Source organism: Apteryx rowi, unplaced genomic scaffold (genome assembly GCF_003343035.1).
Source record: "Apteryx rowi isolate R43461 unplaced genomic scaffold, aptRow1 scaffold_21, whole genome shotgun sequence".
Classification (NCBI taxonomy): Eukaryota; Metazoa; Chordata; class Aves; order Apterygiformes; family Apterygidae; genus Apteryx; species Apteryx rowi.
In genome coordinates this window covers 5444493-5470548 of record NW_020448419.1, presented here as the reverse complement: position 1 = coordinate 5470548, position 26056 = coordinate 5444493, and the positions used below count along the sequence as shown (strand labels likewise).

The 26056-nt window shown below is 40.5% G+C and overlaps 1 protein-coding gene across 1 annotated transcript; it reads right to left on the bottom strand.

Moving 5' to 3' along the window:
• Positions 1-5091: 5091 nt before the first annotated feature.
• ISM1 (isthmin 1) lies at positions 5092-25984 on the bottom strand. Its single transcript, XM_026064149.1, is given in 7 exon segments — positions 5092-5758; positions 7457-7546; positions 9542-9685; positions 12687-12954; positions 21905-22153; positions 22155-22217; positions 25925-25984. Coding segments are annotated over 7 exon segments (1392 nt in total). The 3' UTR covers positions 5092-5240.
• Between the last annotated feature and the right edge of the window lie 72 nt (positions 25985-26056).

Below are 26056 nucleotides of genomic sequence, written 5' to 3'. Positions count from 1 at the left end.
AACCACATGATCTGTCAGCTGTCACATAAATGTTATGCAGCCAGGCAGCAATGTACACTCACACCAGTTTGGTGCAAAAACTGTCATCCTGATGCCGGTGCTTACTGCTGGTGCTCCTCCTGCACACGGCCTTCTTCCTTGTTGCTCCGAGCTCTGTGTGTACGTGTGCATGGAGAGGACAGGATAGGGCTGCATGTGTGCAGGTGTGTATAGTGAGCAAGGAGAAACCTTGAGCCTGGTAACCTCCATTTTGCAGCATGCCTCCTGTATATTTAAAACAAAACAAAACAAAAAACACTTGCCTTGCCTTTGCCTCTTGGTTGCTCTCAGACAATCACGTGGGTGACTGCAGGGAGCCAGTGGGGTAACTTTGTGGAGATGGGTTGCAAATGAGGCTCCCTGCCCTGCCAGCTTCCTGACTCTGGGGGGACCAGTGCTCGCCAGGTCCGGGCGGGTATCAGCATTGTTTGCCTGGCCTTTAGGTGAGCAATTTTTTCCAAGGACGAACGCATGAATTCGTGCTGCTGAGCATAGCCCAGGCAGTGCTGCCTAGTAGGCACTGGCCGTGGCAAACTATGCAGGGGCTGTGCCCTGCCTTGGACAGTCTTGCAGCACCGTGTTTTGAGCGAAGGCAGGTGCAAGGGGAAGACGGGGCTGGCCAGAGGGTCCCCTGCCAGCAGCGGCCCTGCAGTGCTGGCTGGCACTTGGGTTGCGCAGATGACAAGCTGTCACGACGAGGTGCAGGTGCTTTCCTCTGCTGCCTGGCACAACAGCTACAGGTGAGGGACTGTGGCACTGGGGCATCTCCTCACTGGCTGCCCACCCACCTACTGCAGTCCTGTGCCGTGAAGCAGTGGTTTCTCCTGCCAGGAAGGCCACTTCTCCCTCTTTCTGGATGTGAGGAGTACTATCTGCTGCTCTCCTGACATGGTACATGCCTCATTGCTGCTCCTGATACTCACTCTTACATCCCTTGTGCTATTTAAACATCTGCCATTGGACTGGCAGGCTGAGAGTGTGTTTTTCTAACCCTTCTGTGTCTAGGGGTACTGAGGAGTTACCCTGGCAGAAAGGCCAGGACATAACATCCGTGAGCACCCTAGAGCTCCTCCGGCCAGCTGGGGTCAGAGATGCCACCTTGGCCTTGGTGTCAAGCAACTGCATCAGCTGGGCTGAGGGCAGCCCTGCTGCAGTGCCATCCCGTCCTATCCCATGGAATTTGTTCAGGCTGGCAGGTCTCGGGAGACACCTTCAGGACAGAGCTCAGAGCGACTAGTTATTTGTTGTGTCACTTGTTCATCGGTATGCCCTCTGTGTTCACCCTTCACTTGGCCTCCTGCTGCAGTCTCACCCCACCGCTGCAGACCCTCTGTCGTGCCAGCAATGGTTGTTGTGTTAAATATCCAAGAGATTGACCTGGCACTGGGCAACGGGAGCCACCAAGTTGCCCCTAAAAAGACGGGCAGAAAGAGATTGCTGCTAGAGAAGAAAAAGCAACAAAATAATTTCTGGTATTACCCAGCCCTACTACATTGAAAATGTCAGGTGCATCAGTTATTCAGTGCAACCATCCCGGCAATCTCAATGAAAATGCTATATATGGAAAAGTTGATTCTGTGAACTGAACAGCATTTTTTGAAAGAATGCGTTGTGTTGACAGTGCTAACCATTTTGCACAGCAGGGGAAAAATGCAGCTGGTAACTAATGCAAAACTGTGAGGATTCATGAATGTGCGTATGTTTTTGTTTTTCGCTATATTGTCCTATAACCCATATGCATCACTGTGGGTTATGTTAATGGAATTTTGCTGCTCAGCAGCTGTCCGGGCAATGTGAGGCCAGGCCCACTCATCCTTTTAACTGTCCAAGGTACGTATTTAATCCATTTATGGCTGCCTATCCACACATCCTTCTCAGCAGCAGTGCCAGCTTTTGGCTTTCCTGCCAGCTCTGTTCTGAAACAGTGCAGTAATCTAGATCTGTCGATTGATCAAGGTTAAAAATATCCTGGATCATTCGAGGGATTCATTTTCCCGCACAGCCAAACAGCTGTGCTGACACAAGAGCAAGGTAGTAGGTACATGGAACTGCTTGGGTATTAGGAAGCTGCTGTGAAGTCCCTATTTAAGTTTCCTTTTGGGAAGCAGGATGGCTATTGGTGGAAAAGTCTCTGAGGATTTCTCAGTGTTGAGACCACAAACCTTGTTTAGTTCTGCTTGTTTTCATTTCCCTCAAATTTTTGTTTGGGTCTTTGAATATGCCCGGTCTGTGGTAACTAAGAAACAGAACAACGGCTGCTTTTAAATAGAAATCTGTGCCTGGTAAGATAGGACCACAGCCCCTTCCTCAGGTTTTATTCAGCTATGAACAGCTCTATATTTAAGAGACTGAGCAAAATTTGGCTACTGTAATGCCAACACTTTGCTAAGGCCTGCTATACAAAGTCATTCCAGGTACAATTCTAGTTGTTGGAAAGGAGATCAAAAAAAGAAAAGAAAAAAAGCAGGCCAGCTCTGAATGAATCATAATGTATTATAAAATAGTATAATTTTGTTTCTCATAAAGACTGTTGCTTAAGACAGCAAAAGTGAGAATACTCTCTTGATCTGTGCTCCAGGACCAATCCTGTGAAAAGCTTGGTAGCTCTTATGGAGGTTTTAGGCTCCCTCAGCGATCCTAGCTTTGGCAACACATGAGTGGTAAGACTTGAAACTTTGTGCGTCATTTCATTTATTAGAATAACTTTTCCTTTTCCCTGATGCTTTGTTTGTTATGTTTGTTATTAATGGTGTAGTAACATCTCTCAATAGCACCAAAATTTACTAATCCATAAAATGAAGGAATATGTTTTATATTTCAAGAATTGTGATTGCCCTCTCATTGCCCTCCCAGAGAAACTTGAGACTGTTGCTCCCTCCCACATTGCTAAGTGAAGTAAAGAGCAGGGCTTTCTCCCCCATATTGCAGAAAATACCTGTCTTCTCTATTAAGTGACTGATCCTGGAGTTGCTTATGCCTTTCATCCATCTGCTGTCAATTTAACTGGCTCAGCTAGCTAGCTCCTTCTTATGACCTTGCAAGAATTTACAAAACCTGGTTTCTATAAAAATCAAGGGGCGATCTCCATGATTACCCTCTTGCTCAACTAACCATGTTTTGTTATTGCTAGCTAGTGCTAGAATATATCCACCTCTCCCCCAACCTCCAGTTTAAGACTGCATCTGGGAAGATCTGAGGACTCGTCCAAAATCTCCAGCTGCTGAAGTTACCTCAGTAGATTAGTTGTTGCATATGTGCATTAGCTTTGCCTGGGCTGCTGTGTTTCTGGAAATCTGGAGCGCAAGTGAAATGCTGAGACTGCACAGCCTGGCAGACTAGGTCTGGCAGATCTGGGGAGAGCCTTTGCTGTGCCTTTGTTCAGAGCTGGTGTCCCAGGCCAGGCTGCTGCTTAAGCAGCTGATCTGCCCAGCCTGGGCTGACCAGCACAACCTAACGTGTCCCAGGCGCAGCGGGCTTGCTAAGCGTGTGTCAGTGCTGGGGAGGGGGCACGCACACTGCTGTCCACAGAGCTGCAGCCAACCAGCATCTGAAAGGCCAACAGAGCTAGTGAAAAGATTTATAGCATGCACATATGTATACAAATAGTAGAAGGAACTGTCTTTTGTTGCTGTCTTGAATCTTTTTGCTAAAATTGACTGTAATGCAAGATTGGCTTTACCACTGTGTGAGGTTCCACATCCGGGGCACATTTGTGTATTAGCCCACATAACCTGAAAATACACATTTCTCTAATGACATTTAGCCCTGGTGTTCCAGATGAAGAAATTGACTTCCAGCGAGACAGGCTTTTACAGGATGGAACTGTAAGTATTTATTTACCCATGGTGTAATTTTTATCTTTCATGAGAATGCAGATATCAGCCGCTTAATTACAGGATTATGTATGTAAACTTGTACTTTATAGAAATTTGGAAGAAAAACCTTTGCCTAGCTTAATCTTTGCAATCAAGTTCCATCTACAGAAGCCTTTCATGTTATAGACATATCCCATGTGTGATTTGCTGTTATAATTTAATAAATACTTTACAAAAATAATGCTAGCTTTTAAAAAAATTAAGAAACTTTAACTCACCAATAGTTCCTCCCAGACAGCTTCTCTAAAGAATAGCTTCTTCCATAGGATGCTATACACTCAGCATATGATAAAAAGGGGGAAAAAAGGCTGGTTGCATGTTTTATCCCAGGGAGCATATTTAGGAATGTATATTCTGTTTTTCCTGAATATTTAAAAAGATAAACTTCTTTCTTTTCTTGAAAGAAAGAAACAAGCAGATCTAAACACTCTTCATATTAAGTTTAAGAATTGGAAAATATTTGGAATTTTTTTTCCTTTGACGTAGTTTCATTTTCTGGCCTCACTTCTCCAAAGACTTACAGCATGCTCAGTTTACAGGTAGCTGCCCTGAAGATCTGCTCCACAGTGTAAGAGCTAACCCCTGCCAGCTGTAGCTCCATGTCTGAGAAGTCTCCAGGAATGGGCTGTTTGCGGCTCTTGCAGAATCACTGCACTGGCACTGTTTCTGCTCCATAGGAAAACTAAGCCATAGCTACCTCTCACTGCAGTCCTAGCCCAGATGGAGAGTAAGCACCTGAGCTAGGAAGTAACAGGAAGAATTCCAAGAAAGAATTGCTAGTAATATCTGTATTTGCTTTTAACCATTACCCTTCCAAAAAAGCCTCTTCCTTTCTTACATATGACTAGTTTTGAAATCAATTATAGAGAAAACTGATGCTTTAGGTGCAATAATCTTATAAACCATTCCCATATGGAAGAATACATTCTTCAATCCTATTGTTTATAATAACTTTTAAATATGTGCCCTCCTCAACAGGGCCCTTGGGCCTGATGCTGATGTGAGCTGCCTCCCACACCTCATGCTTATGCTATAGTTGGGGAATAAAATGAAATGCACATTATTAAACAAATATTATTGCAGTATAAAGTCCTACTAGGAAAAGTTTTATGTATGTCTGTATGTAAAAATAGGTGTGTGTGAGACAGTTACGTGTATATAAATTACACACACTATGAAAAATATTTATGTATTATATTACAACTATATACATTCATTAGAAAGAAACTGATAACCCCTATCAAGGAGATAATGCAGCAGCCATTAGCAGTTCTTTAGCATCCAGGAAATGAATGCCATTTTTGTTTGAAGAGGAGGAAAATCTTTTCAGTATTCCCTTGCTTCTTGAAACTGCTTATAGTAGTCTTCATCTGAAGGGTTTTCTGTACACTTCTGCCCATTATTTGGAGGCCGTGCTTCATTGTATCGGCTCCAGTCACCTTTGCATATAATCCAAGGCAGAATGTCCACTTTGTAATGGAGTTCTGCTGAGAATTCAATGCTGATCAGGTTTGGTGTACCTGCCCCTTTTCCTCTGGTGATCAGCTGCATATTATCATCATAGCAGCAGTGCTGTGCTGCAAGTGTTGTGCTTTCCAAAGACAGCATGGAGCGGATGCAATATCGTGCAGTGGGCTTATAGATCTCCAGTTTTTCCTTTGGACCACTTGCATCTTTCCAGCGAAAGTTTTTCCGCTTAATGCGATCATAGATTTCAGCAGTGCTGTATGCAACTTCTCTGGGGTAGGCACACGGGCAGCTTGGAAGATCATTGACCACTTTGTGCATATATTTCTTCAAGAATTCACTTTTGCAGCTCATCCATCTTTCACAGCTATCAGTATCTGTTTAAAGGCAGGAAATGGAAACTTAGGATACATTATGCAGCATCCCAGTTTGTATGACCAGTGATAATAAATGAGTAAAGTGTAACTGTTCAGCACCAGTGTTGTGCTTGAGAAAGAAAGGGCAGTAAAAGCTTGCCACAATGCAATGTGTTAATGTGCTGTTTTGTCAGATAAAGAAATTAAAAACGTGGCTGGCTTTTAAGAGCCCCGGGCTCTTTAAGTGGCCTCCAGACCACTCTGAATTATGTTACAGTAACATGCCAGTAAGAATCTTTGGCATTTCTAGTACCTGACAAATTCTGGTTAAGTCTTCTGGTAGCCCAATAAGGTGCAACAGCCACTATCATGGGTTTACAAGCAGCAGAACTGAAATAGGCAAATCACTTTCCCTAAAGTTACACAGTGATTTGAAGCCAGTCTCCAGTTTAAAGCCCTAGCTCACACAGCCTTGTTAAGACAGCAAATTCAGTGTTGAAAGGTGAAGTTCCTAGTGATGCTAGAAACACCAAGATGGCAAGCAAAGCCTGGATTTTCTAAATTTCATTATTAAGCCCTAAAACAGTCTTTCTTTTAACTAATTGATACTTTTTTCTCTTTAGTCTCCATCTTCCCAAAGGGGTATTTCAAGCAGCTGTAGTTCAAACATGGAGACTAAGATCTTAGCTAATGACATCTCACAAATGCCTTCAGCAGTGATTCAAATTCAGAAAGGGCACATGTGACATAATATCAGCGTGTCTGTACACTAGCTGCCTTTAATGGCACCAGAGCCATGACTCATAGCTTGGATTAGAGAGATTTATAGACTAGTAGCATATTTAATTCTGACACTTTATTATTTGCAAGAATCTTGAGAAAATCCAGTTAAATGTCTCAGTTTGTTTTAGGTAGCTGTATCATGCTATGGGCTTGCTCCACACCTGCTTAACAGGACTCTGAAATAAGGTAAAGATTTGGACCCAAAACTCTTACTTCAAATATACTTGCAAAATATTTACTTAGTGATTCGTGTTCTGTTTTTCTAGCTCTTTAAAAAGTCATGCCCCAGCTGTCATTAACTATTGTGCTCTACTACCACAGGATGGCTGTGATGGATTACATTATTTATCCAATTAGTAGTTCAGCATCTAGCGTCTAAGAGTTGCCACACTATGGTTTCACTGGAGGATGAACTCAGAACATTATAGCACTTGGGCAGAGTTTTAGATACCTATGGAAGATCAGTATCAAGTCATGCCCTACAAAATTGCTTTGGCTATCCCCACTGCAGCACACATAGCTATAAATGCTATTCATGCTCATAAAAGTCATTGTATTTTTTTTAATGTGACAGTTGTATCTAAACTGTTTTTATAGTATCTTTCATTCAAGGCTTTTTCAGCAATATGCTAAACAGTGTTTGATTTTTCTTTCCATTAGTGTGGAGCCTTATAGCTCTTTTCTGAACTAGGAGAGCAAATCACTATTTTATAAAGAAAAAGAGGCACAGATGTTTACTAAGAGTTAAGAGGAGAAAAACTCTATGACAGAAGCAAGTTGAGGTCTAGCTCATAAGCTTAAGCAAGATAATAAATGGTCCTTTTTACTGACACTTCTAATGATGAATTCAAAATCTGGGTCCTGTAGTGAAAGACAAAAAAGAAAAATCTAAAGAACTATCTTCTGTATTACTGAAAGATTGACTAGGCTGCTTACCAACTTCAAACAGTTTGGTAGCATTGAAATCTTCACTTCCTGCAAGTAAGCTCACTTCTGTGGCAGCTGTCCGGAAGGTATCTTCAATCCCTAAGAAAAACACATGTTAGTGGTGATGGTATTTTCCTGTTAAAAAAATAATGCAATATATTAATTGATCCTGCTGAAGTAAACATCCTTTCGTTGCTGTTTCAGTTTGGCCTATCAGCCTAATATTTCCCAGCCTGTGCTATGTAGCTTTAAAATGAACATCTCTTCAAAGAAACATTTGAACACTGTTTTGTTTTATTCCATTGAATTAAAGGTCTCTAAAGAGAAAAGAAAGCTCTTTAATATGTGATAACTATAGGGTTACTAATGAAGTCTGTTTGCCTTCCATATCCTTTCCAAAGAACTTTCTCCTGATCTCCTAAAAAGAGGCATAATAGTGTCTTGCAAAGCTTCAAAACAGCCTCAGGAAGCTTTTCAATAAAATTATCATAGGGTTTTGCCTTAACTTCAGCAGTAGATGCAGAATAATAGATACCCAAGAAGACATTACAAGGCAGTAATTCACTGCTGGAATTATAAACAGTAGAAGCTGAGCTTTGCCCTTGTCATTTTAAAAATGTCAGCACAGCCTCAAAGAGTGAATATATTTTGCTTGCTGATCGTTGGGGGTCTGTTGTATGACATAATATCTTCTTTCAAGTTGCCACTGATTGATGCTAGCTGGTAATAAATACTGGAGAATATAACTGGGGCTACACAGTTTCTTCTGTATTTAACCCCTTATTCAGGTTTTAGTAGGTATGAAAACATACAGAAATACTTCTTTCTTGAACTGCCTGGCAGCCATTATTTTGCAATAGATGCATGCACCTATCTGTGACTGAGATACTTCTGTCCACTTGCCTTACTGAGGTGCCTAAATCTTCTCTCCAGCATTGTTGACATTTCACTTCCTGCCAAAAAAATCTGACTTCCAGTTTAAGAATTTCTACATTTCTGAATCATCATGCAAACTCAGTGAAATGCATACCATGGCATGCATTTTTATTTCTCTCTGATCTTGGGAAGGAATGAAGTTGCACATAGCCTAGGCATTTTAGGATCTACTGCATCACTGTATTACAAACTTGCCTAAATCCAAACACACATCAGCATTTAAAGAACAGCAGAAGACAAGCTTTCAATAGCAGCTTTAAATTTTTTATGATGTAGATTTGAGTGCTCAGCCCTGCTTTCAGCAAAGCAAAAAATGTGATGATGGTAAGGGCACCTCAATTACTGGTATTTAAATGCCAATACCTGTAGATGGGTGGGAGTTAAGGTAATAAGGCTCCTTCTCTTGGCCATATTTTCCAAATACATTCAAGCCAAAATTATGTTTTCCTTCTTCCCACTATGCACAGCTGTTGTGGGACCAAACTTGCTGTTTGATAATTTTCCAGTTATCAAGCAACACACTTTGAAACGGAGATGACTTCTTTGACTTTCTTGGACAGGAGCTTTTGTGGCTTACTAACCAATGAAAACAAAATCTCTTGAGTCAAACTCAAGGCAGCTATTTAAAGTATCCTTATTTATATATTTATATATGTATTAATACACACAGAGTCTTAAAGTAAATCTATATATTAGGCACAAAACTTAAAAGCCATATAACTGGGGAAACTATTTGTTCACAGCACACATGCAAGCATGTACATTCACTGCACTGCAAACTATAAGCTCAATGTTGTAACAGCATGGCTATTGCAAAATTCTAAAATTAATATGAATTTATTTTATGAGAATGGATTACACCCTTTGGAATACAAAATGTATTGTGCACAGGACTGCCATAACTTTAAAAAAGCCTGTATTCAGCTTTTAAGTCCTAGGGGATAGTACACTGCATCTAGCATCATATTATTACTAGAGAAGAACCTGCCTTTTCATAAATGCCCTTGAGAACCAGCATGCCTCTTTCCAACAAAACTCTTACCCAGCCAAGGAAGAAATGTGCCTTTGGCTTTGTGTGCAGGAGGCCTCTCCTCCCCCTCCCTCAACCGCCTCACCCCATTCCCCTTCTGAGGGTGATTCAAGCGACTGTGTGCAAACCTGGGCAGTTTGGCCTGTCGCAGGTCCGGGACTCGGTGGCAGTGCATGCATACCCGCAGGACCGCATCCGCTTCTGATTGCCGCTCCCGCACGTGACGCTGCAGAGAGACCATGGGCTCCATTCTCCCTCACCCTCAATATAATCTGTATAAGAACAAAAATGAGGAAGGAAATGAAGAAACAAAACTCCTACTACCCAAAACTACTGTGTAGTGTTTTTTATTAAGAAGGCAAAACAAGAATGGAATCCAGATGTCTCTACCTGAAGCTTGGGCTAAATGCCAGGCGTAAGCCTGCTGTTTAAATGGTTTTCACACTTGACTCTCCTCAGGGAAATGCATGCAACATTATTTGAAAAAATATTTCCTTTCTCTTTTGACCTTTTGGCAGCTGAGAATCCTCAGCTGCAAAGCTAGGTCATGAACTAACAGTATGCATCTATTCACATGATTTCCCTGTATATAGGAATATGCTTTCTGACCACAAACTAATCAGGCACAGGATAAATTAAGTTTTCTTTTTCTTCTTTTCAAAACACACAGCAATGGCACAACAGAATTCACTTAATTAAGTTTTGGGACACAATGAATGTTGGATTGTAGCAGGCTGATGGATCACGCATGAATACTGCAATTTTGTTCTTTAGTCCCTCGAACAGGAAACAGAGATATTACAGGAATACGGCGATGAATATAGGGAACTGTATATTCCACTTGCACCCAGAATGACAATCAATTGGTAATGATTCATATGAATTATTAAATCACATCAAATCTGATCCTTTACTAGGAGCCTTCTGAAAAGGAAGCATGACTTTAGTGGTAGACAGCCAAGTACAACCGATACCAAGTTTTCACTAATGAGGCTCGGTGCCACTGTAACTATACAAATATCTTAGAAGAAGACTCCTTTGTCAGCTGTTGCACATCCCACCTTGCAAAGGCCACCAAATGGAGTCAGTGAACCAATCCCAGTTTATTTTGATTCCTGCTGGCCTCCTGCCTTTCAGCTGCCCCAGAACGGCTCAGCTGAGGTTTGTCTCTCACTATGGAAACTCTGGCTTAATGTATTTCTCTGCCAGTTATAGGAGATGTTTAACTGACTCTATGAACACAACATGCAATCTTTGCTCATTTGGGTTACGACAGCAGTAGTAGCAAAGCAAATTTGGGGGTTAGTGACTCATAGCTCTATAGCCATAGGCTGAACATGTATGTGCATGCAAGACAGGGCTGGATCCCTGTCCATATGGCCCTCTGTGCTACACAAGCCCCACTCCCTCACAGCCATGCTGTCTGAGGGTGTCCTGAACTGACTAGTAGCACACGTAACCTGATTTGTAGCATATGTAATGACTGGTGACAACTCTGTGGGATGCTATTAAACATTTACTGCCTGGAGTAGAGGAAGGTTATATATCTTACTCTTAGCAAGCTGCCTAGATGCTAGTTCCTCGAGACAGAGACCTGATGTGCTTTTCCTCCTAGCCTCAGTTGTCCACCGCTGTGACATAGGTGGGACCGTGGCCCTGCTGTGTGCAGAGACCCACGATATCTGTGGTTTGCCATCAGGAGGGCATGAGCCGTTGCAGGAAAACATGGCGTGCCCTCTCTCACTAGCCCTGCCCTCCTTCCCAGCTCTCCTCTGATGCTAGGATTGCTCTCTGCATGGCTGGCAGGGAAGAGTGGGGCCAAGAAAGGGCCAAGCCCAGCTGGGCAGCAGAGCGCTGCATGGGGCAATTCGCTGCAGCAAGATGGGGGAAATGGCTGTGAAACACATCAACAATTCAGTGGCTGGAACTGCTGTAAAAGCCATGTGTGGACGGGATCTGCTGCTACATTCTCTTGGCCAACACCAGTGGCATGCAATGTTTTACATTAGTCAGAAGGCCAGGAGTCGTGTGCAATTAACAGGGTGCTCTGGTGTATGGCAGAGAGCTCCAGGATAATTTTCAGGCCTACCTACCTAGTGTTTATATTTTGCCATAAAACACAGAGTATCTCCTCTTAAAATATGCAGGGTTAGATTTTCAGCTGCCTTTCAAGCTGTTCTCCCTATTTTTATATTTGTAATTCTTAATATATTTTCTACCACAATTTTTTGTGAAAGCAGTTTTATTTTACCTAAATGAATAACTACCTAATATATGAATTCTTGGCAATAAAGTGTGCCCACAAATAAATGCAGGTGTAAAAAGAAGGGATAGACTTTAATCTTTTGGCCACAAAATTTAATACATATGTATGCATTTAAATACACAATTCATTGAAAAGATTCTCTCAAATGTTAAGGTTCTAGGACTTAAAGTTAACCGAAACAGGGAAAAATAAGACTGCAACAGTACATGACAGCCACTCTGCAGTATCTAGGTAATGTAACACAAATGCCAGGGAAAAAATATTTTGGCTTTGAAACCCTGCTCTACCGAAAAAATTTCTGTATTTACTTATAGCTTAAGTCTGAGAGGTTTTGAGCTACCTGCGATTCTTGCGGTGCGCCCACTAATTCACCTCCCTTAAGTCATTCCTGTGTGGATAGTTAGAGCCCATCGGGACAGGGAATAAATGTAGCTCCTTTCTATTTCTAGTTTCTGCAACTGTTTCATACAACAAGCTGAAAACAATTGTTTTCGCCATGACCCATCTGGAACAGAATTACACATGCAAATACACAATGTTCCTGTTGCATATGCCACTCCCCACACATACACCAATATAATTCATCTTATTTGTGTATCCATCGAATACTACCATGTTTTAGATCTTCCTTATTTAGCCAATAATTTTATTTTAGTTCCCAAACCATTGTATGATTCTAAATTTGTACTTATCCTTACTCTAAAAATAAATATGGAACCTTGTTTCCTTTGCTTTTAAAAAAAGTACACTTATGACTAAAAAAAAGTCCTCTTATGGGATAACTGGTATGATTTTCAAGATTACACACTTACTAGTGGAATGTAGCTACCACAGTACAGCTTGTGCATCTGCACAGATTTGTATTTAAAAGCTGATGAACAAAAGCCACATGTTGAAAAATTCTATTTTGTTTGGCCTACTTTCAGCGATACCTCACCATTCTCATTTCCCCCAAACTCGTTTTACAATCCCAAGATGCCCATAAGAGGCCTGGAACACAAACTTACCATACTCAGGCTGCTCCTTGGACTCAAACGTCCGGTGACTGGGTGCATGACTATCCCACCCACCGAGAGGGCTTAGGAAGTTGCTGTCTTCGGTAGTGCTGTCATACTTGTAGTCCTGGTCACCGCTACTCATGCGTGTCAAGGTGGAGGACCTCTGCCACCAGTTTCTCCAGTCAGGTGATGGGACTGGCCAGTTAGGCTTGCTGCTCTCTTTCTGCAGGTCCTTTTCTGGCTCAGTGTCAGGGCCATCAACCACTTCAATGGTAACCTATGGGATTCAAAATAGACCAGGTTGTCCCTCAATATCTGCTCCTAGTCAGTGGGAAACTTTCTATACAGCAAAGACAAATGACTGATGTTGCCTTGCAAAAGGGCTGTGTAATACTGTAGGGTTAGCATGTTGTAGACCATATGTGGATTACTGAGTCCAGAGATATGCAGAGACTGAGTGATTCCTTCTGCTACCTCTGCTGAATCAGACCTTGGAACAAAGGCTAGGAAAAATCCTACACAAAATAATAACCCATGCTGTGTACAAAATCCTTTGCAGCAGAATCTTCTGCCTTATGGGGAAAAGATGTTTAAACTCAAACATATATGACCAGCAAGAAGAAAACCAAATCTGTTACTCTGAATATGCTGGGATTGAATTTGAGACAAGTATGAAGCATACCAGAGTGCAGAGCCTCTTCCAAGTGCCTGGACTCACTCAACATGGGGCTAAATAAGTCCATGAGTTGAAGGGGGAAGACACAGAGCCCAGAGTCTCCACAGGGCCAACTTGGGTTGTATCTGCCTTGCCCTCTAGTGGCAGCTCAGCCCACCCCTGGCACGGCTCACTCTGCAGCACTGTTTCCATCAAAATACCACCATGGGTTATTTACTGCTACATGCACACTATCTGTGGCGATGAAAGCCAGCAGGCCCTTTTAACCTTTGCTGAATAAGTCACTTGCTGCTAAGCCCTCTGAATTAAGTTTTCTTTCTGTGCCATGGAGTGTAACAATGTACAACTAGTTCAGGTTTCTGCAGAAGCCCAGAGTTGAGATTCAAAGTTTTCTGTCCAATTCGTTTGCAAACATCATGAATATAAATATAATTCTGCACAAGGACAACCCTTGATTGCTCTTTTTCTGTGCAAAACAACATGCAATTATGAAACTCATAGATAAATATTGTGCATGCATATAGATGGCTATTTATGTAGAAATAGGACCTAGCCATCAGAAACCTTGGCTCCATGAGTCATGGAAGCATAGTGTAGCCACAGATACATCTTGGGTCAGAGCAGTCAAAATGCTCTGATGCTTTGGGCTAGTGAAGTTTACTGATTAAGTTGGATTGGCTAAGCAACCATAATACAGAAGCGGCTAATAGACATATCTATAATGTTTAATAAGTATGGAGGTTTTTCTTTGTGCTTCATAGATTTACAATGCAGTCTTTCAAGACAGTACTTCACTGAAAATAGGGTTCTGTAAAAACAGGAAAAATAAAACAACCTACTATTATACTAAAAGGCCTTTACACAGGTACATGGATTTGTATTTTGAATAGAAGATTTAGTTTTATACAACTGCTATTAGTAAAATCACAGTACACACTTTTTCTCTGCAGCAAAAGAAAAACTAGTTAGTGTCCATGCTTCTTCAGCTACCTGTGAGTGTTACATAGGAAGAGAAACTACAATTGCTGTGATAGCTTAATGATGTCACACCACAGTGATGTTGCTGTTGTAACACCAAACACAAACTGCACAGATGTAAAACAATGCACATGTATCCTTTTTGGAGAATTGAGATTTTGCATCTATTTTATGCTTTGCCTTTAACCATAGACAGAGTCATTGAAATGAAACAACTCTGAAGCTCTTAGGAAGCTCCACTGGAAGAAAGAGCAAGAGAGAGAAAGTACAGATGTCAGCCTAATAAAGTCTTTACACATGAGATATTTTACTCCCAGACTAAATGTGTAATCAGGATCATTACTTCATTAAACCTCAATTTCTACAGACCACAAATTAAAATGGATTTCATAAGCTTGAAAGCATTAAGGTCAGTTCAGGGATTCAAAATCACTGCATTGATCCAAGCAAAATAGAGTTTTCACAACAAGAGAAAGTAAATAATGTTACCGAGTGGCTAACACTGTGCACTGTTGGCCAGTTAGAGGGCTCTAGCACTACCCATGTGAAAATTAGAGTATGACTCTAGTACTTACTCTAGTATTAAGTATTTTTAAGACCACATGAACTTCGTAAGCAATGAGTCAGCAAAGTGAAATAAAAAAAAAAAAATCTCTTTGAAAAAGAAGGTGAGGGGCACTTAATCATCAATCCATTTTCTTTGGCATTCTGTAGTTATATGATAGTGAGTCAGGATGACTGCGCATTATTTTAGTCAGGCGCAGTTTGAAGAACCATGGAGATTTAATTTAAAAGACTTATTCAGGATGCCAAGTCAGTTTAAGCAAAAGAGGGTTTGCAGGGTGAGAGAAACTGCTGTTAGGCCAACTGCTACACTGGGGAAGAAAGAGAGGTGAAACACACAAGCTTTCAGGCTCATAAGACCCTCAGGTCTCCAAGAGCGCTGCCATGAACTGACTTTCAAGACATGTCTATGCAATCAGATATCCCTCTTCAGTCTCCATTTACTACCAAGAAGGCTTAGTACAGGGGCCTTTAAAATGGAGTTTCTAACTTCTAGGCTGGACCTAACCTGCCAGTGGGTTTCAGGCAGCATGAAAGTTAGGCCAGCAAAGGCAGGACAATGAAAACTGCTCCAGGTGCAGTTTTGGTGCACGGTTTTACCTTGTGGTAGACAAGGGGTGAGGAACTTCCCCTTCTTGCATGCAACAAAAAGCTCTACTTCACATAGAGCTATCTAATATTGGTCAAACTGGGAACCCACGACCCAGTGCCCTCCTTGGGAAAGTGTGCTTGTCAGCAACACATGAAATCAGACAGTGCTCCTTCCAGCGATACCTGGCATTTTGTGCTCTCATGTCCTGACAAGCTGACAGACAGGCCAGCTCCAGTGTGGGGAAGGAGTTCTTCACTGCGTCTCTTCTCCTCTCCAGCATGACTGTAACTGGCTCTGCAGTACAATGTTGCTTTGTCACCCCTGACTTAAGCAAGAAATTAAGGCTTGAGACCTTGTCCCAATTAGTAATCCCTTTTTCTCAAAGACAACAGAGCTCCAGGAGGAGGAAAGGTCAAGAGAGATCCACCTCAGGTTAGCCAAATAGCCTATTTAAAGAATGAACATAACAAAAGCAAAATCCAATGTGGCAGTCTGACACACCTCTGTACTCCTCTCTCCTCTGCTTTAAGCTTTGGTTACAAGTTTGTGTGCTTAACATTTGACATTAAAACCATGTATCAAAAGAAATTCAACAATGAATCCCAGGATCGTTTGAACTGCCACTCTTGGAAATTGAAGATGACTGACTCAGAAATTCAGAACTCTATATCTGCCCAACCCCATTTACCTCTAACGCACCTTCCTTACGCAGGGAGGAAATCAGTGACTAACCCTAGTAGTCCTTACATGATATGACCCAAGAGTTAGGATAGAGGTATATTTTTGAAAAATGAGCCTCCACTGAATTCTTCACATCACATACAGGTAGCCTTAACATTAGCCCATGACTATATCTATGTATCATACATGAACACACATCTTGTTCATTTGGTTTGGGCTTGTTTATAACAACAAAAAAGAAAACAGATCTAGAGCTAAAGTTGTTAAAAAGGGGCATTTATAACAGCTCTGGAAAGGTTTCCTATGTCATATAACTATTCCAACAAAAACATGTTCCATATATCCTCTCAAAAATTGTAAAATAGACCTAATCTCGTATTTTTATTATGGAGGCTGTTTTAAAGATTTCATTTTCACTAATTTCTTCTTCCAGTGATTATCAAAATTGTAAACTGTTTTTTTTTTTTTGTCATGTTTCCCAAAGTGCCTGTGGTAACATACTTTTTCTATAAATGCACAATCATCTCCAGAAGTCTTCAAACCTAAAATGAAGCCACTTCTCTTATGGCAGTGTGAGTTATAAATAACTCCAAAAATTGTTAAAAATAATTGGCATAGGTACATTAAAACAACAGATTTGCAGTGAATTTCTAATGAAACAAATGTATCAAGCACAGATGTCTTAAGCAACCAACATCCAATTTTCTCCTGGCCAAAAATATACCGAAGATAAATATTATCCTCGCTTCTTGGAGTGTACAAAAAGTTCTGTGTACTTTGTCCTGTTTACTGGGACAATGTTTCTGAATTCACTTTAATGGTGTAAACATTGCTCTAAGCAATTGGAAGATTATGTTGCAGGAAGATCTACATTTGCAACGTTGTGCAAGCAGCAGATTCTACTACATTTCTATCCTCTGTTTCCTTCATGCAATTGATGCAATTCTTTAGTGCAGAACTTGCCATTCTGTAAGGGTAGAAATGTGCAAGTCAGCCATGAGGTAACTGTAACAGCAGAACAGAAATCAGAGTAGAAATCATTGTAAGGTATGGAAATCACATATTTAGTTTTATATCACATAACAACTTCAATTAAAATGATATAGGTAGTGATACTAATTTACTTCTGGTTATGTCATTACAGCTCACAACAGCTTTGTGGGCTCAGAAAACTGGGTTATAACTTATGCAGGGCTGAAAGGAAAGTAAAGGATCTTCAAAATGTGCTGAGTGAGGGGAGATAAATCTGAATCCAAACCTGAAATTTGTGTTATATGCTGTCAATCTGAGTGGCACTCTCTGATGGGCCTATCTGAACCCTGGGTTTCAAAATCTGACTCCAAATCCAGATCCAAATTTTGCATACTATAGCTACCTCTTGTTATATTAAGAAATGAAACCAAGAGGGTGTTGCTCTGTGATGCAGTGAAACCAGCAGCTTCCTCTAAATGCTATATATAAATGACATCTAAAAAATAAATCTAATGAAATATATTAAATGCTACTTGTTGTATGAATGGAGATGGGGGGAATGGGCATGGATTAACCTGAAAAGAAGCTGGTTTGAAAAGCCTTCAGTACAGCCCTGTTTCTATGTTGCTCTGCACATTCCTTGAGTGGGTGGTTCTGTGCATATGATTTTTAAGAGAAGGTAGAAACTGAATAGTTATCAAAGAGAAGAGAATAAATAAAGCTAATACTGGAGTGGCATGACTGATAAATATGGCCCACAGGCCTCACGCTAAACAGAAAAGACAACACATCACCAAGCAGGCAGCATTAATTTCTTCTGGCTTAAAATCAGTCCTATTAATTATTACCAATTCCGCAATTCACAGCAAGGATGCTAATGAAAACAGATATAATCATATACTATTTTACTTCAGTTTTCCAGAGCATGCCACATTGCTTTATAGTGTAGTGTCACATCAACATGTTATTAGGGCAGGAGCCCTACCTAACTCTGTGTGGTTTCTACTTGTATCTTCTCATCCAAAATATTTTAATGTATCCATCACTCAGATGGACTCACCTAGCTGTATTTCAGGTATACAGATTGTAAAACTTGATCAAGTTTCAAGTTCTCCAAAGAGGTTCAATATCAAAAAAATGCCCCTCCATGACAAACAATAGGGAGTTTTCCCTTTTCTTCCCATTTATCATGCTGTCCAGCACTGCTGGGGAAGCAGCAAAGCAGTGGGACAATACAGAACAGGACAGTACCTTCTTCAAGCCTGGGAAACCAGGAGTAAAAAGCAAAGGGCAGGGGCAAGAGCAAAAGTTCAATTGCTAGTTGAGGTATCAGTTTCTAAGCATAGGAACAGCCACAGAGCTAGGGAACAGCTGAAAGGCTGTAGAAGGCTGGTTGGATGGGAAGAGAAAAACCCATTAGAAGTAGAAAATAACTTCTTCCTATACACTTCCTATATGATTTCATTCTGCTTCACAGAAGTAAGAACAATTCTGCCTTATTCTGAATAACCCTGCCCAATTGCAAGGCCTGCATTGGCATCCCTTGGCTAGTTCATCTCAAACAAGTGCAAACCTACATCAAAAGGATTTTCCACTTGGGGAGGCAATCCGGAGAAAATACAGTGATCAGTTTTTGTAATCACCTTCTCTTCCAAAAGTCTTCCAGGCATTCACAGAATAGTTGAAATAGCAGAAAAAAAGAAAACAAAAAAAAAGAAAACAAAACCAGAAAATAGAATACCTCAAAACAGCCAGTCTTTGCTCATCAAGAGCTGCTGCAGTTACTCTCAAACAACCAATGCTAAACCAATGCTAAAGCATAAAAGGCCACCTGAAATGATGCAAAATTTTACAAGGCTAGAATATCACAGAAAGATGAGTGTCATCTTTGTCTCACATGCAATGAGTATATTGGGACTCTGACTGGAGCTCTGATGGTTGTTTCTGAGTTTTTTGAGAAGACAATCCACTATATTTATATTTAATTATCACCTGATAAATACAGTAGTAGCCTTGGGGCATGTGTTAATTTTCCTGAATTCCTGCGACTGTGTCCTGATATCCACCACTTCTTCCCTGAAAGAGCACATAACTAGGGCATGAACGAGCAATTACCTCCTCACAGAAAACCAGTGAAGGAAGGGTCATAAAGAGGACTCACTGGACTATCTTTTTAAGCTGCTTTCTTAGGTTTAATGTTATGTCTGTTTACTAGATTTTAAAAATATCCAGGCATAATTTCCCTTAAAAATATTATTATTGGTCTATGCATGTTTGTACTAGTAGGAGAGAAAAGAGGCTGTGGGTCTATGAAAGGTAAGCATGGCCATTTTACTGTATATAAAATACACAGGCTTTCTTCCCCTTTCCAACCAAATCCCATGAGACAAAGTATTCATTTGATACAGCATGATGGAGCTCACAACACTGTAATATTGTGCTTTTCCATGCTGTTAAGACAGGTCAGCCTTACACTGATTCCTCTATCATAAAGAGGCAAGAGGCTGCTGGATATCTCACAACTAGCCTACTGCTGTTGTTTTGCCAACTGCCTCTTACACTTTTTCCACTTACTATTCTTTAAGTCCACTCAGATGTTCCTGTCCTCCTTTAAATGCAAACAGGGGCTTGATCTGGCAGTAAGGTGATGCTTTCTAGGTGGCTGTCCTCTACACAGATGGTACCCTTTTCCCAACAAGAAGCTTTCCAAATCATCCCTTGACTGCACACAGCACGCAGAGGGCTGGATATAAAGCTGTCTGGGATGTGAAATGACATGCCCAGTGTAGGAGCCAGCAGAAAATGAGTTTGTATCCTCTTGCTTATTCAGCCCATTCAAAATGTTATATATTACAATGTACATAATAGGTTAAAACTCCACAGATTTGGTGTACATGACTGTGAAGTCATGTCCTGAGACTTGGATTTTTAAATTAACCCCCCCAAGATTGTAACTTGTAGAACCCGAAGCCAATCTTCAAAAAGAAAAATGGGTATCAATTCTGCTTTCACCTGCCAAATAGCTGATGAGAAATTTGCAAGTCAACAAGTGTCATTATTTCCATTCAAATAAATAAGGCATTGCTTAATGACAATTTTACAGTGTAAATTTCACTGTAATCCTGTTTTTCCCAGAAGGGTAGGCCACCTTTTACAACCCTTAGACAAAGAAAGAAACTCTCATTGACTCTCAGTAAGGCCTGAACTGCTGCAGAAATGTCAAACCCAGGAACCTGAAGAAAGTTTGTATATCCCTATTTATGCACCTAAGTAAGCAGACTAAATATAATGGGAACTTAAGGAGGCTATTTCTGAAAGAGTTGATCCTTGCGTACAAGAGCTCTGGGATTAACGCTGCCCAATGCTTTCCAGTTTACAGGTCTAGGCTCCCCAGTTCTTGGAGTCCAGCAAACTGACATAGCTGGCTCACACATTTCCAACATCAGGTGGTGGAAAAAGAGGTCACAGCCGCAGCAGTTGCTGTAAAGGCAAGCCAGAGAAATGTTTCCATCCTCCACTCATTTATCTATTCCCTAGGTCTAAACATTAAATGCTCTTACCAATCAGAGAAGGCTTTTGCTTCCTCCTGTACTCCTCTGTGGTTTACGTAGTGTTCAAACAATGATATTACACTATTTACCTCATGCCACAGTTTGGGGCCCCTACAGCTTCCCTATCTTCCCTTCCCAAGGCTTTCTGGAAGGCTTCTCCTAGCATGAGGGATGCGTACAGTGACCACATGTTGAACATGTTTACTACCTCGGTCTGTCAAGCTTTGGACCTGCACTTGATCCAAATCTGTTAGACTTTTGAATGTTGCAAGCCATCTATGAAGTAATGGAGTGTCAACTTTGAGACAGTTTGTTCTCTCCTGATAATGTCAGTCTCTCACGAATACATCTTTTATATCTTTATGTATGTACTTCTTAGACATCAAAAAGATGGTAATTTTGTGGGCTGGGGGGCTATAACGAGCCAGGAATTTATTTAACCAGAAAACTAGTTCTATTAGTGCATTGTTTTCATAAGCACATCTTAGGCAGAACAACATTTCAATTTATTGTTTTGGTTAAAAAAAGACTGCTTATTAATGCCAATTTTGCTTTAAGGCTCTGAATTAAAAACAAATCACTCATTTTTTCCTATTTCTAATCCTTGAAATTTCAAGATGCAAATGGCTTGTGAGAGGCCATTCCAAACCGAAGAACAGTTTGAGGAATAACATATAACAAAGTTTCTTACAGATGACATTTTTTTACTCCAGGCAGCTGCTGCAGAATTAACATTTAAGTCTTAGTTCCATACAGAGGACCGCATTTTGAGCTGAAACTTAAAGACATATTATCTTACAATCTTTGGGAATGGTTGCAATTTATAATAGCATACTAAAAGAGAATCTGTTCACAAACAAATTTTATAACAGAGAATTGAAAACAGAATTTAAAGTACTCATCTGAAGTCAAAGAAAAGAATATATTCTAAAATGGCAACAGCAAAGATGGCTTTAATATCATAAAGGGGTCTATATCCATACCTAAACTTAGGCAAGCAATAAAATTCAAAGAGCAATTCAGGAAAAAAAAATTGAAATTTGTACATTCACTTAGATAAAAAGCATATACATTCTCTCTTGATGTTATTGGTAGAGAGACAGTGCATTCTGACTGCACAACAGGGAAGCCAGACTGAAAGCTCATTTGGTTCTGTTAAATAATTTGTCTAGCTCATCAAATATCACAGGGTAACTTAAATTTGAACATATACCTGAATGTTGGGATTCTGCCCATTGATATCTGCTTTTGACAAGTCAGGGAAGTTTGGGAGATCCAAGAGGAAAGATCTGGGTCCATCTCTTTGCAATGATGTATGCCCATTTTCCTGCCTGAATCTCTGTTTAGGGAAAGGCCGGTGGGCAGCCTGGAGGTCAGGGTATTCTCTTCTGTCCTCGGGGTTCAGGGTAAAGCTGGCTTCAGGAGAACGGTCTTCTGCAGTGAGTGTATTCTGGGAAAAAAAGCAATGCACTATAACAACAACTGAGACAGCATGCAGTTCTGCCAATACCCCCATCTCCAGCTTCCTGCTAAAAACGACTCAGCAAACATGTTGAAATGAGGGTGCTCAGGTGCTTTCACCTGCTCTGCAAGGCACATACACAAGCCCTTACAGCATACAGACCCACAGCTAGTTACTCAAACATACAGGATTTCTGGCTGGAATTTTCTAGGGTACCCATAAGTTTGGTATCTGACTCCCACTGAAATATTCTCAGTTACAGTACTACAAACTTGTAGTCCTCTGACACAAGATTAAATTGAATCAGACTTGGGGGCTTAGTTCTTTCAGCTTTCGATAACATTTCAGCCTCCCCATGATCACCTAAACATTGATGTAAACACCTAAGTTAAAGCAAATCTGGAAACATGACAATCAGAAGGAATCCCTGGAAAATCAAATCATATCAAATTAAACATGTCACTAAAATGGTGAAAGGATATCATTATTACACCACATTTTAGTTTGCTGTGTTCCAAGGTAGAACAAAAATATTGACTGCTAAGTTCATGTTGAAATTTATGGTATTAAAAGCTCATAATGCTGAACTGGCCACCTCCCTCTCATCCTCCTCAGTCTGCAACATCTTCCATCTAGTTGTGCAGTCTTCCTCACTCCACTTCTTTAGTCTTGGACATCTGAACCTTCCTTCCTCTGGGATCTCACTTTCATGTTTGCCTAATGGTGGGATTGAATTTCACCAAGTTGTGGGTCAGCAGTTAATGCTTTTGGTATTGTTGAGCATGCTTTTAGGTTTTGTAGTGCATATTACAGCAGGCTGCTTTCAAACCAGTAGCATTGCTGCCACTGCCTTTGACCTCACCAAGGAGATACATTTGGTATCAAAACATTCCCTCCCTGGGTTAGGACTGGCCTGGGGACTCAAGAAAAAAAAATAGCAGGCAAGTCAAATCTTCTTATGGCTTCAAAAAAATGCATGGGGCAGACTCAGCACAGGTTTTGCTTTTGACTCAGCTGAAAAATTTTATGTTTGACGTCTTAGTATCACTGCCCGGCGAGCTCTTATTTTCAGTTCGTAAAGAGACAGCAAGCATGGATAGGGTAAATGTTAAAGATCTATCTTTTAAAACAAGCACAATTAAAGTGGAATGGCCACATGTGGTTCTGGCTCTACTGAAGCATATTTTTGCCAGCACTTCTGGTTAAACACAATCTCCATCCAGCTCCCCTGGCTCAAATTAAGCTAGCATACCTTTTGTTGAGATTTCAGATAAATAACAGTTCCAATGCCTTGCCTTTTATTTTGTGTTTATTTGCTTAAAAGTTTCTTAATTGACTTTTGAAGAGATTTTATAATATAATCTGTGCATATCACAGCAAAATATTTGGTGAGTTAAATAAACCAAGGTTTAAGAGTTAATCTGGGGCTAAGTGAAATCTTCTCAAATAAAAACTAAGGCGGTTCTCCTCTCCCCCTCTCACTGCACTGCCTTTGCAAAGAACAAAAGCAGATTTAGTTGAATTAAAGTCTTTTTGGTATTTTTGTGATCAGAACGGTTACACTCTAAAAGTGCCAAAAGGCTATTACACATTTACCTACAGCACAGACATAAGAAGTTCATTCTGAATTAGTGCATGTGTGTGCAGTGGTAAAAACATATCTGTTCCTCACAGATTTTATTGTCTGAAGGCTAAAATAGGAATATTTTACTTTTAGATGCCTTTGGTGGGCCATCCATTAACACACACCTTATTTAATAAAAAGTAGAAAGCAAATCACATGACAGGAGGCTTCTAGGAAATGAAATTGAGGACCACTAACTTTAGGTTCCTTACCCATGTGCTAGTGCTTTAACTTAACACTTATAAAACAGAATTTAACTTCAAACTTCGCACAAGGATTAAATGGCTTCTCGGTTATGTCTGACTAACAATGAGGAGTAATTGTGCTGTTATTAAATTACTTCAGACAGGAACCAAAGAAAAATGTGGTACTTAACTACTTTTTTTCAGGGGCATCATGCTCATAATCTTGCCTTTATTAAAAATAAAGTGAAATTTCATTAAAAAATAATAAAATTCTCACATACAATGTCATACCTTCCCTGTTTGCTTGCCACTTCAGCAGCATCTTGATTCTCCACATTAACATATCACACAACTAGAGAGCAGGCCAAGGACTCTAGAGACCTACATTTAATTCTCTGATAAGACTCACTGTGTGATCTTGGCAGATCATAGTCTGTCCGTGCCACGATGGGGATAACAGCACTTCCCTTCCACACTGTGATGTTTGCGGGGAGCTCAGCAACCACAATAATAAGGGCTATATGAAAATATTTTAATAGTGTCAGGCAGATGGAATATCACATGGAGCTAGTTAGAAAATTGTCATGGCGAAGTAATGACATCAGACTGATCGGGCCCACTACCAAGCTGCTTGGGGCAGGCACTGTCATTAATTACAGACTGAATGAGTTGGGGTTGTTTAACCTAAAAAAGAAAAACTGAGGGGCACATGGTAACTGTCCTATACCAAAGGCTGCTGCAAGGAGGAAAGGGATGGTCTACTTTGCATGCTCGAGGTGGACTGGACTGGAAGACTCCAGTGCAATGTCAGGAACAAATTTCTAATGGTGACAATGAAGTATGATATCAGGTTTTTGGGGAGGAATGTGAAGTCTGTCTGCTTAAGAATCGGGTAACATCTTCCAGGAATGAGTCAGGTTACATAGTCTATTCCCTACCTGAAAGCGACGTTCTCTCTTGCAGTCCCTTTCACCCTAGGACAAGCCCACACCATGCCTTCCCGGGGCGTCTGGGTCATGCTACAACATAAGCAAACAGAAACTCCCGATATGCCTGACCATTTCAGTGATCTGCTCATAGTACAGAGAGTGAAAGAACATTTACTTTCAGTTACTATAAATGAATGAAAGCCCTAATTTTTAGGGGTGTAGTATCTAAGCTGATCTGCAGCATTATTGGAAATGTGTAGTTCTGGTAAAAAGATAACAGAGGCTGCCATCAATAAAAAGAGGGCTTGAGCTGAACGTGAAGAGAAGAATATGGGCTCGCTCTGTGAGTTCCTGCACTAACTCAGGTAAAGGATCTTCCAAGGCAAATCCAGCCAGGAAAAGAGTGTCCTTACTGTAAAGTCAGCCTTGTTTCTGAAGAAAACAGGGTTTGTGTTCCAAAGCTAACAGATGAAAACTTTGCTGGGGGATAGAAAATATTCTTCTCTTCTTATTTCTAAGTTATTTCAAACATTTATATTTCACACTATATATTTTTTAGGTGTACACAATTTGTATTCCTAATTGCTTTTGGGAAAGCAGGGTTGCTTGACTACCTTTAAAAGAGATATCACTTCATTCTGAATTACTTAGTTTTTTTGAAGTTATGAAATTTCTAAATCAGACACATTGGTTTCTTACTCAAATGATGCATCTGCTCTAAATGTTTTAAGGTAAACCACTTTTTTCCTTCATTTAGCAGGGTTATTCACAACTCCTAAACTTTCCATTAAGATGAGTTTTAAGGGGTTACTCATGATTGCTGTCAGCTACAATTTTGTTGTCCCCCATGGGATCAGCTATTCATAGAGGTTCCTAATACAAAAACAGCTTAGGATTTCTGAATATTCTAAGTATGAACAGTATATAAGGGTAGGAACACATTACTCACAGCTGTGAGACAAGGCAGTGAAATAAACCCTATAGAGAGAAACTGTCACATTAAGACATTTGTTTGTATTACAGAAGAACATACCTTGTCATATTCATCACTGAAGAAGGGAGAGTAATAATTCAGTACCCCATTTCTGACCATCATTAATAATTTCTGGTTTAGGCTCTGTGAGAAGGGGGCAAAGGGGGAGCACAGTAAAAATATATTAGAAAG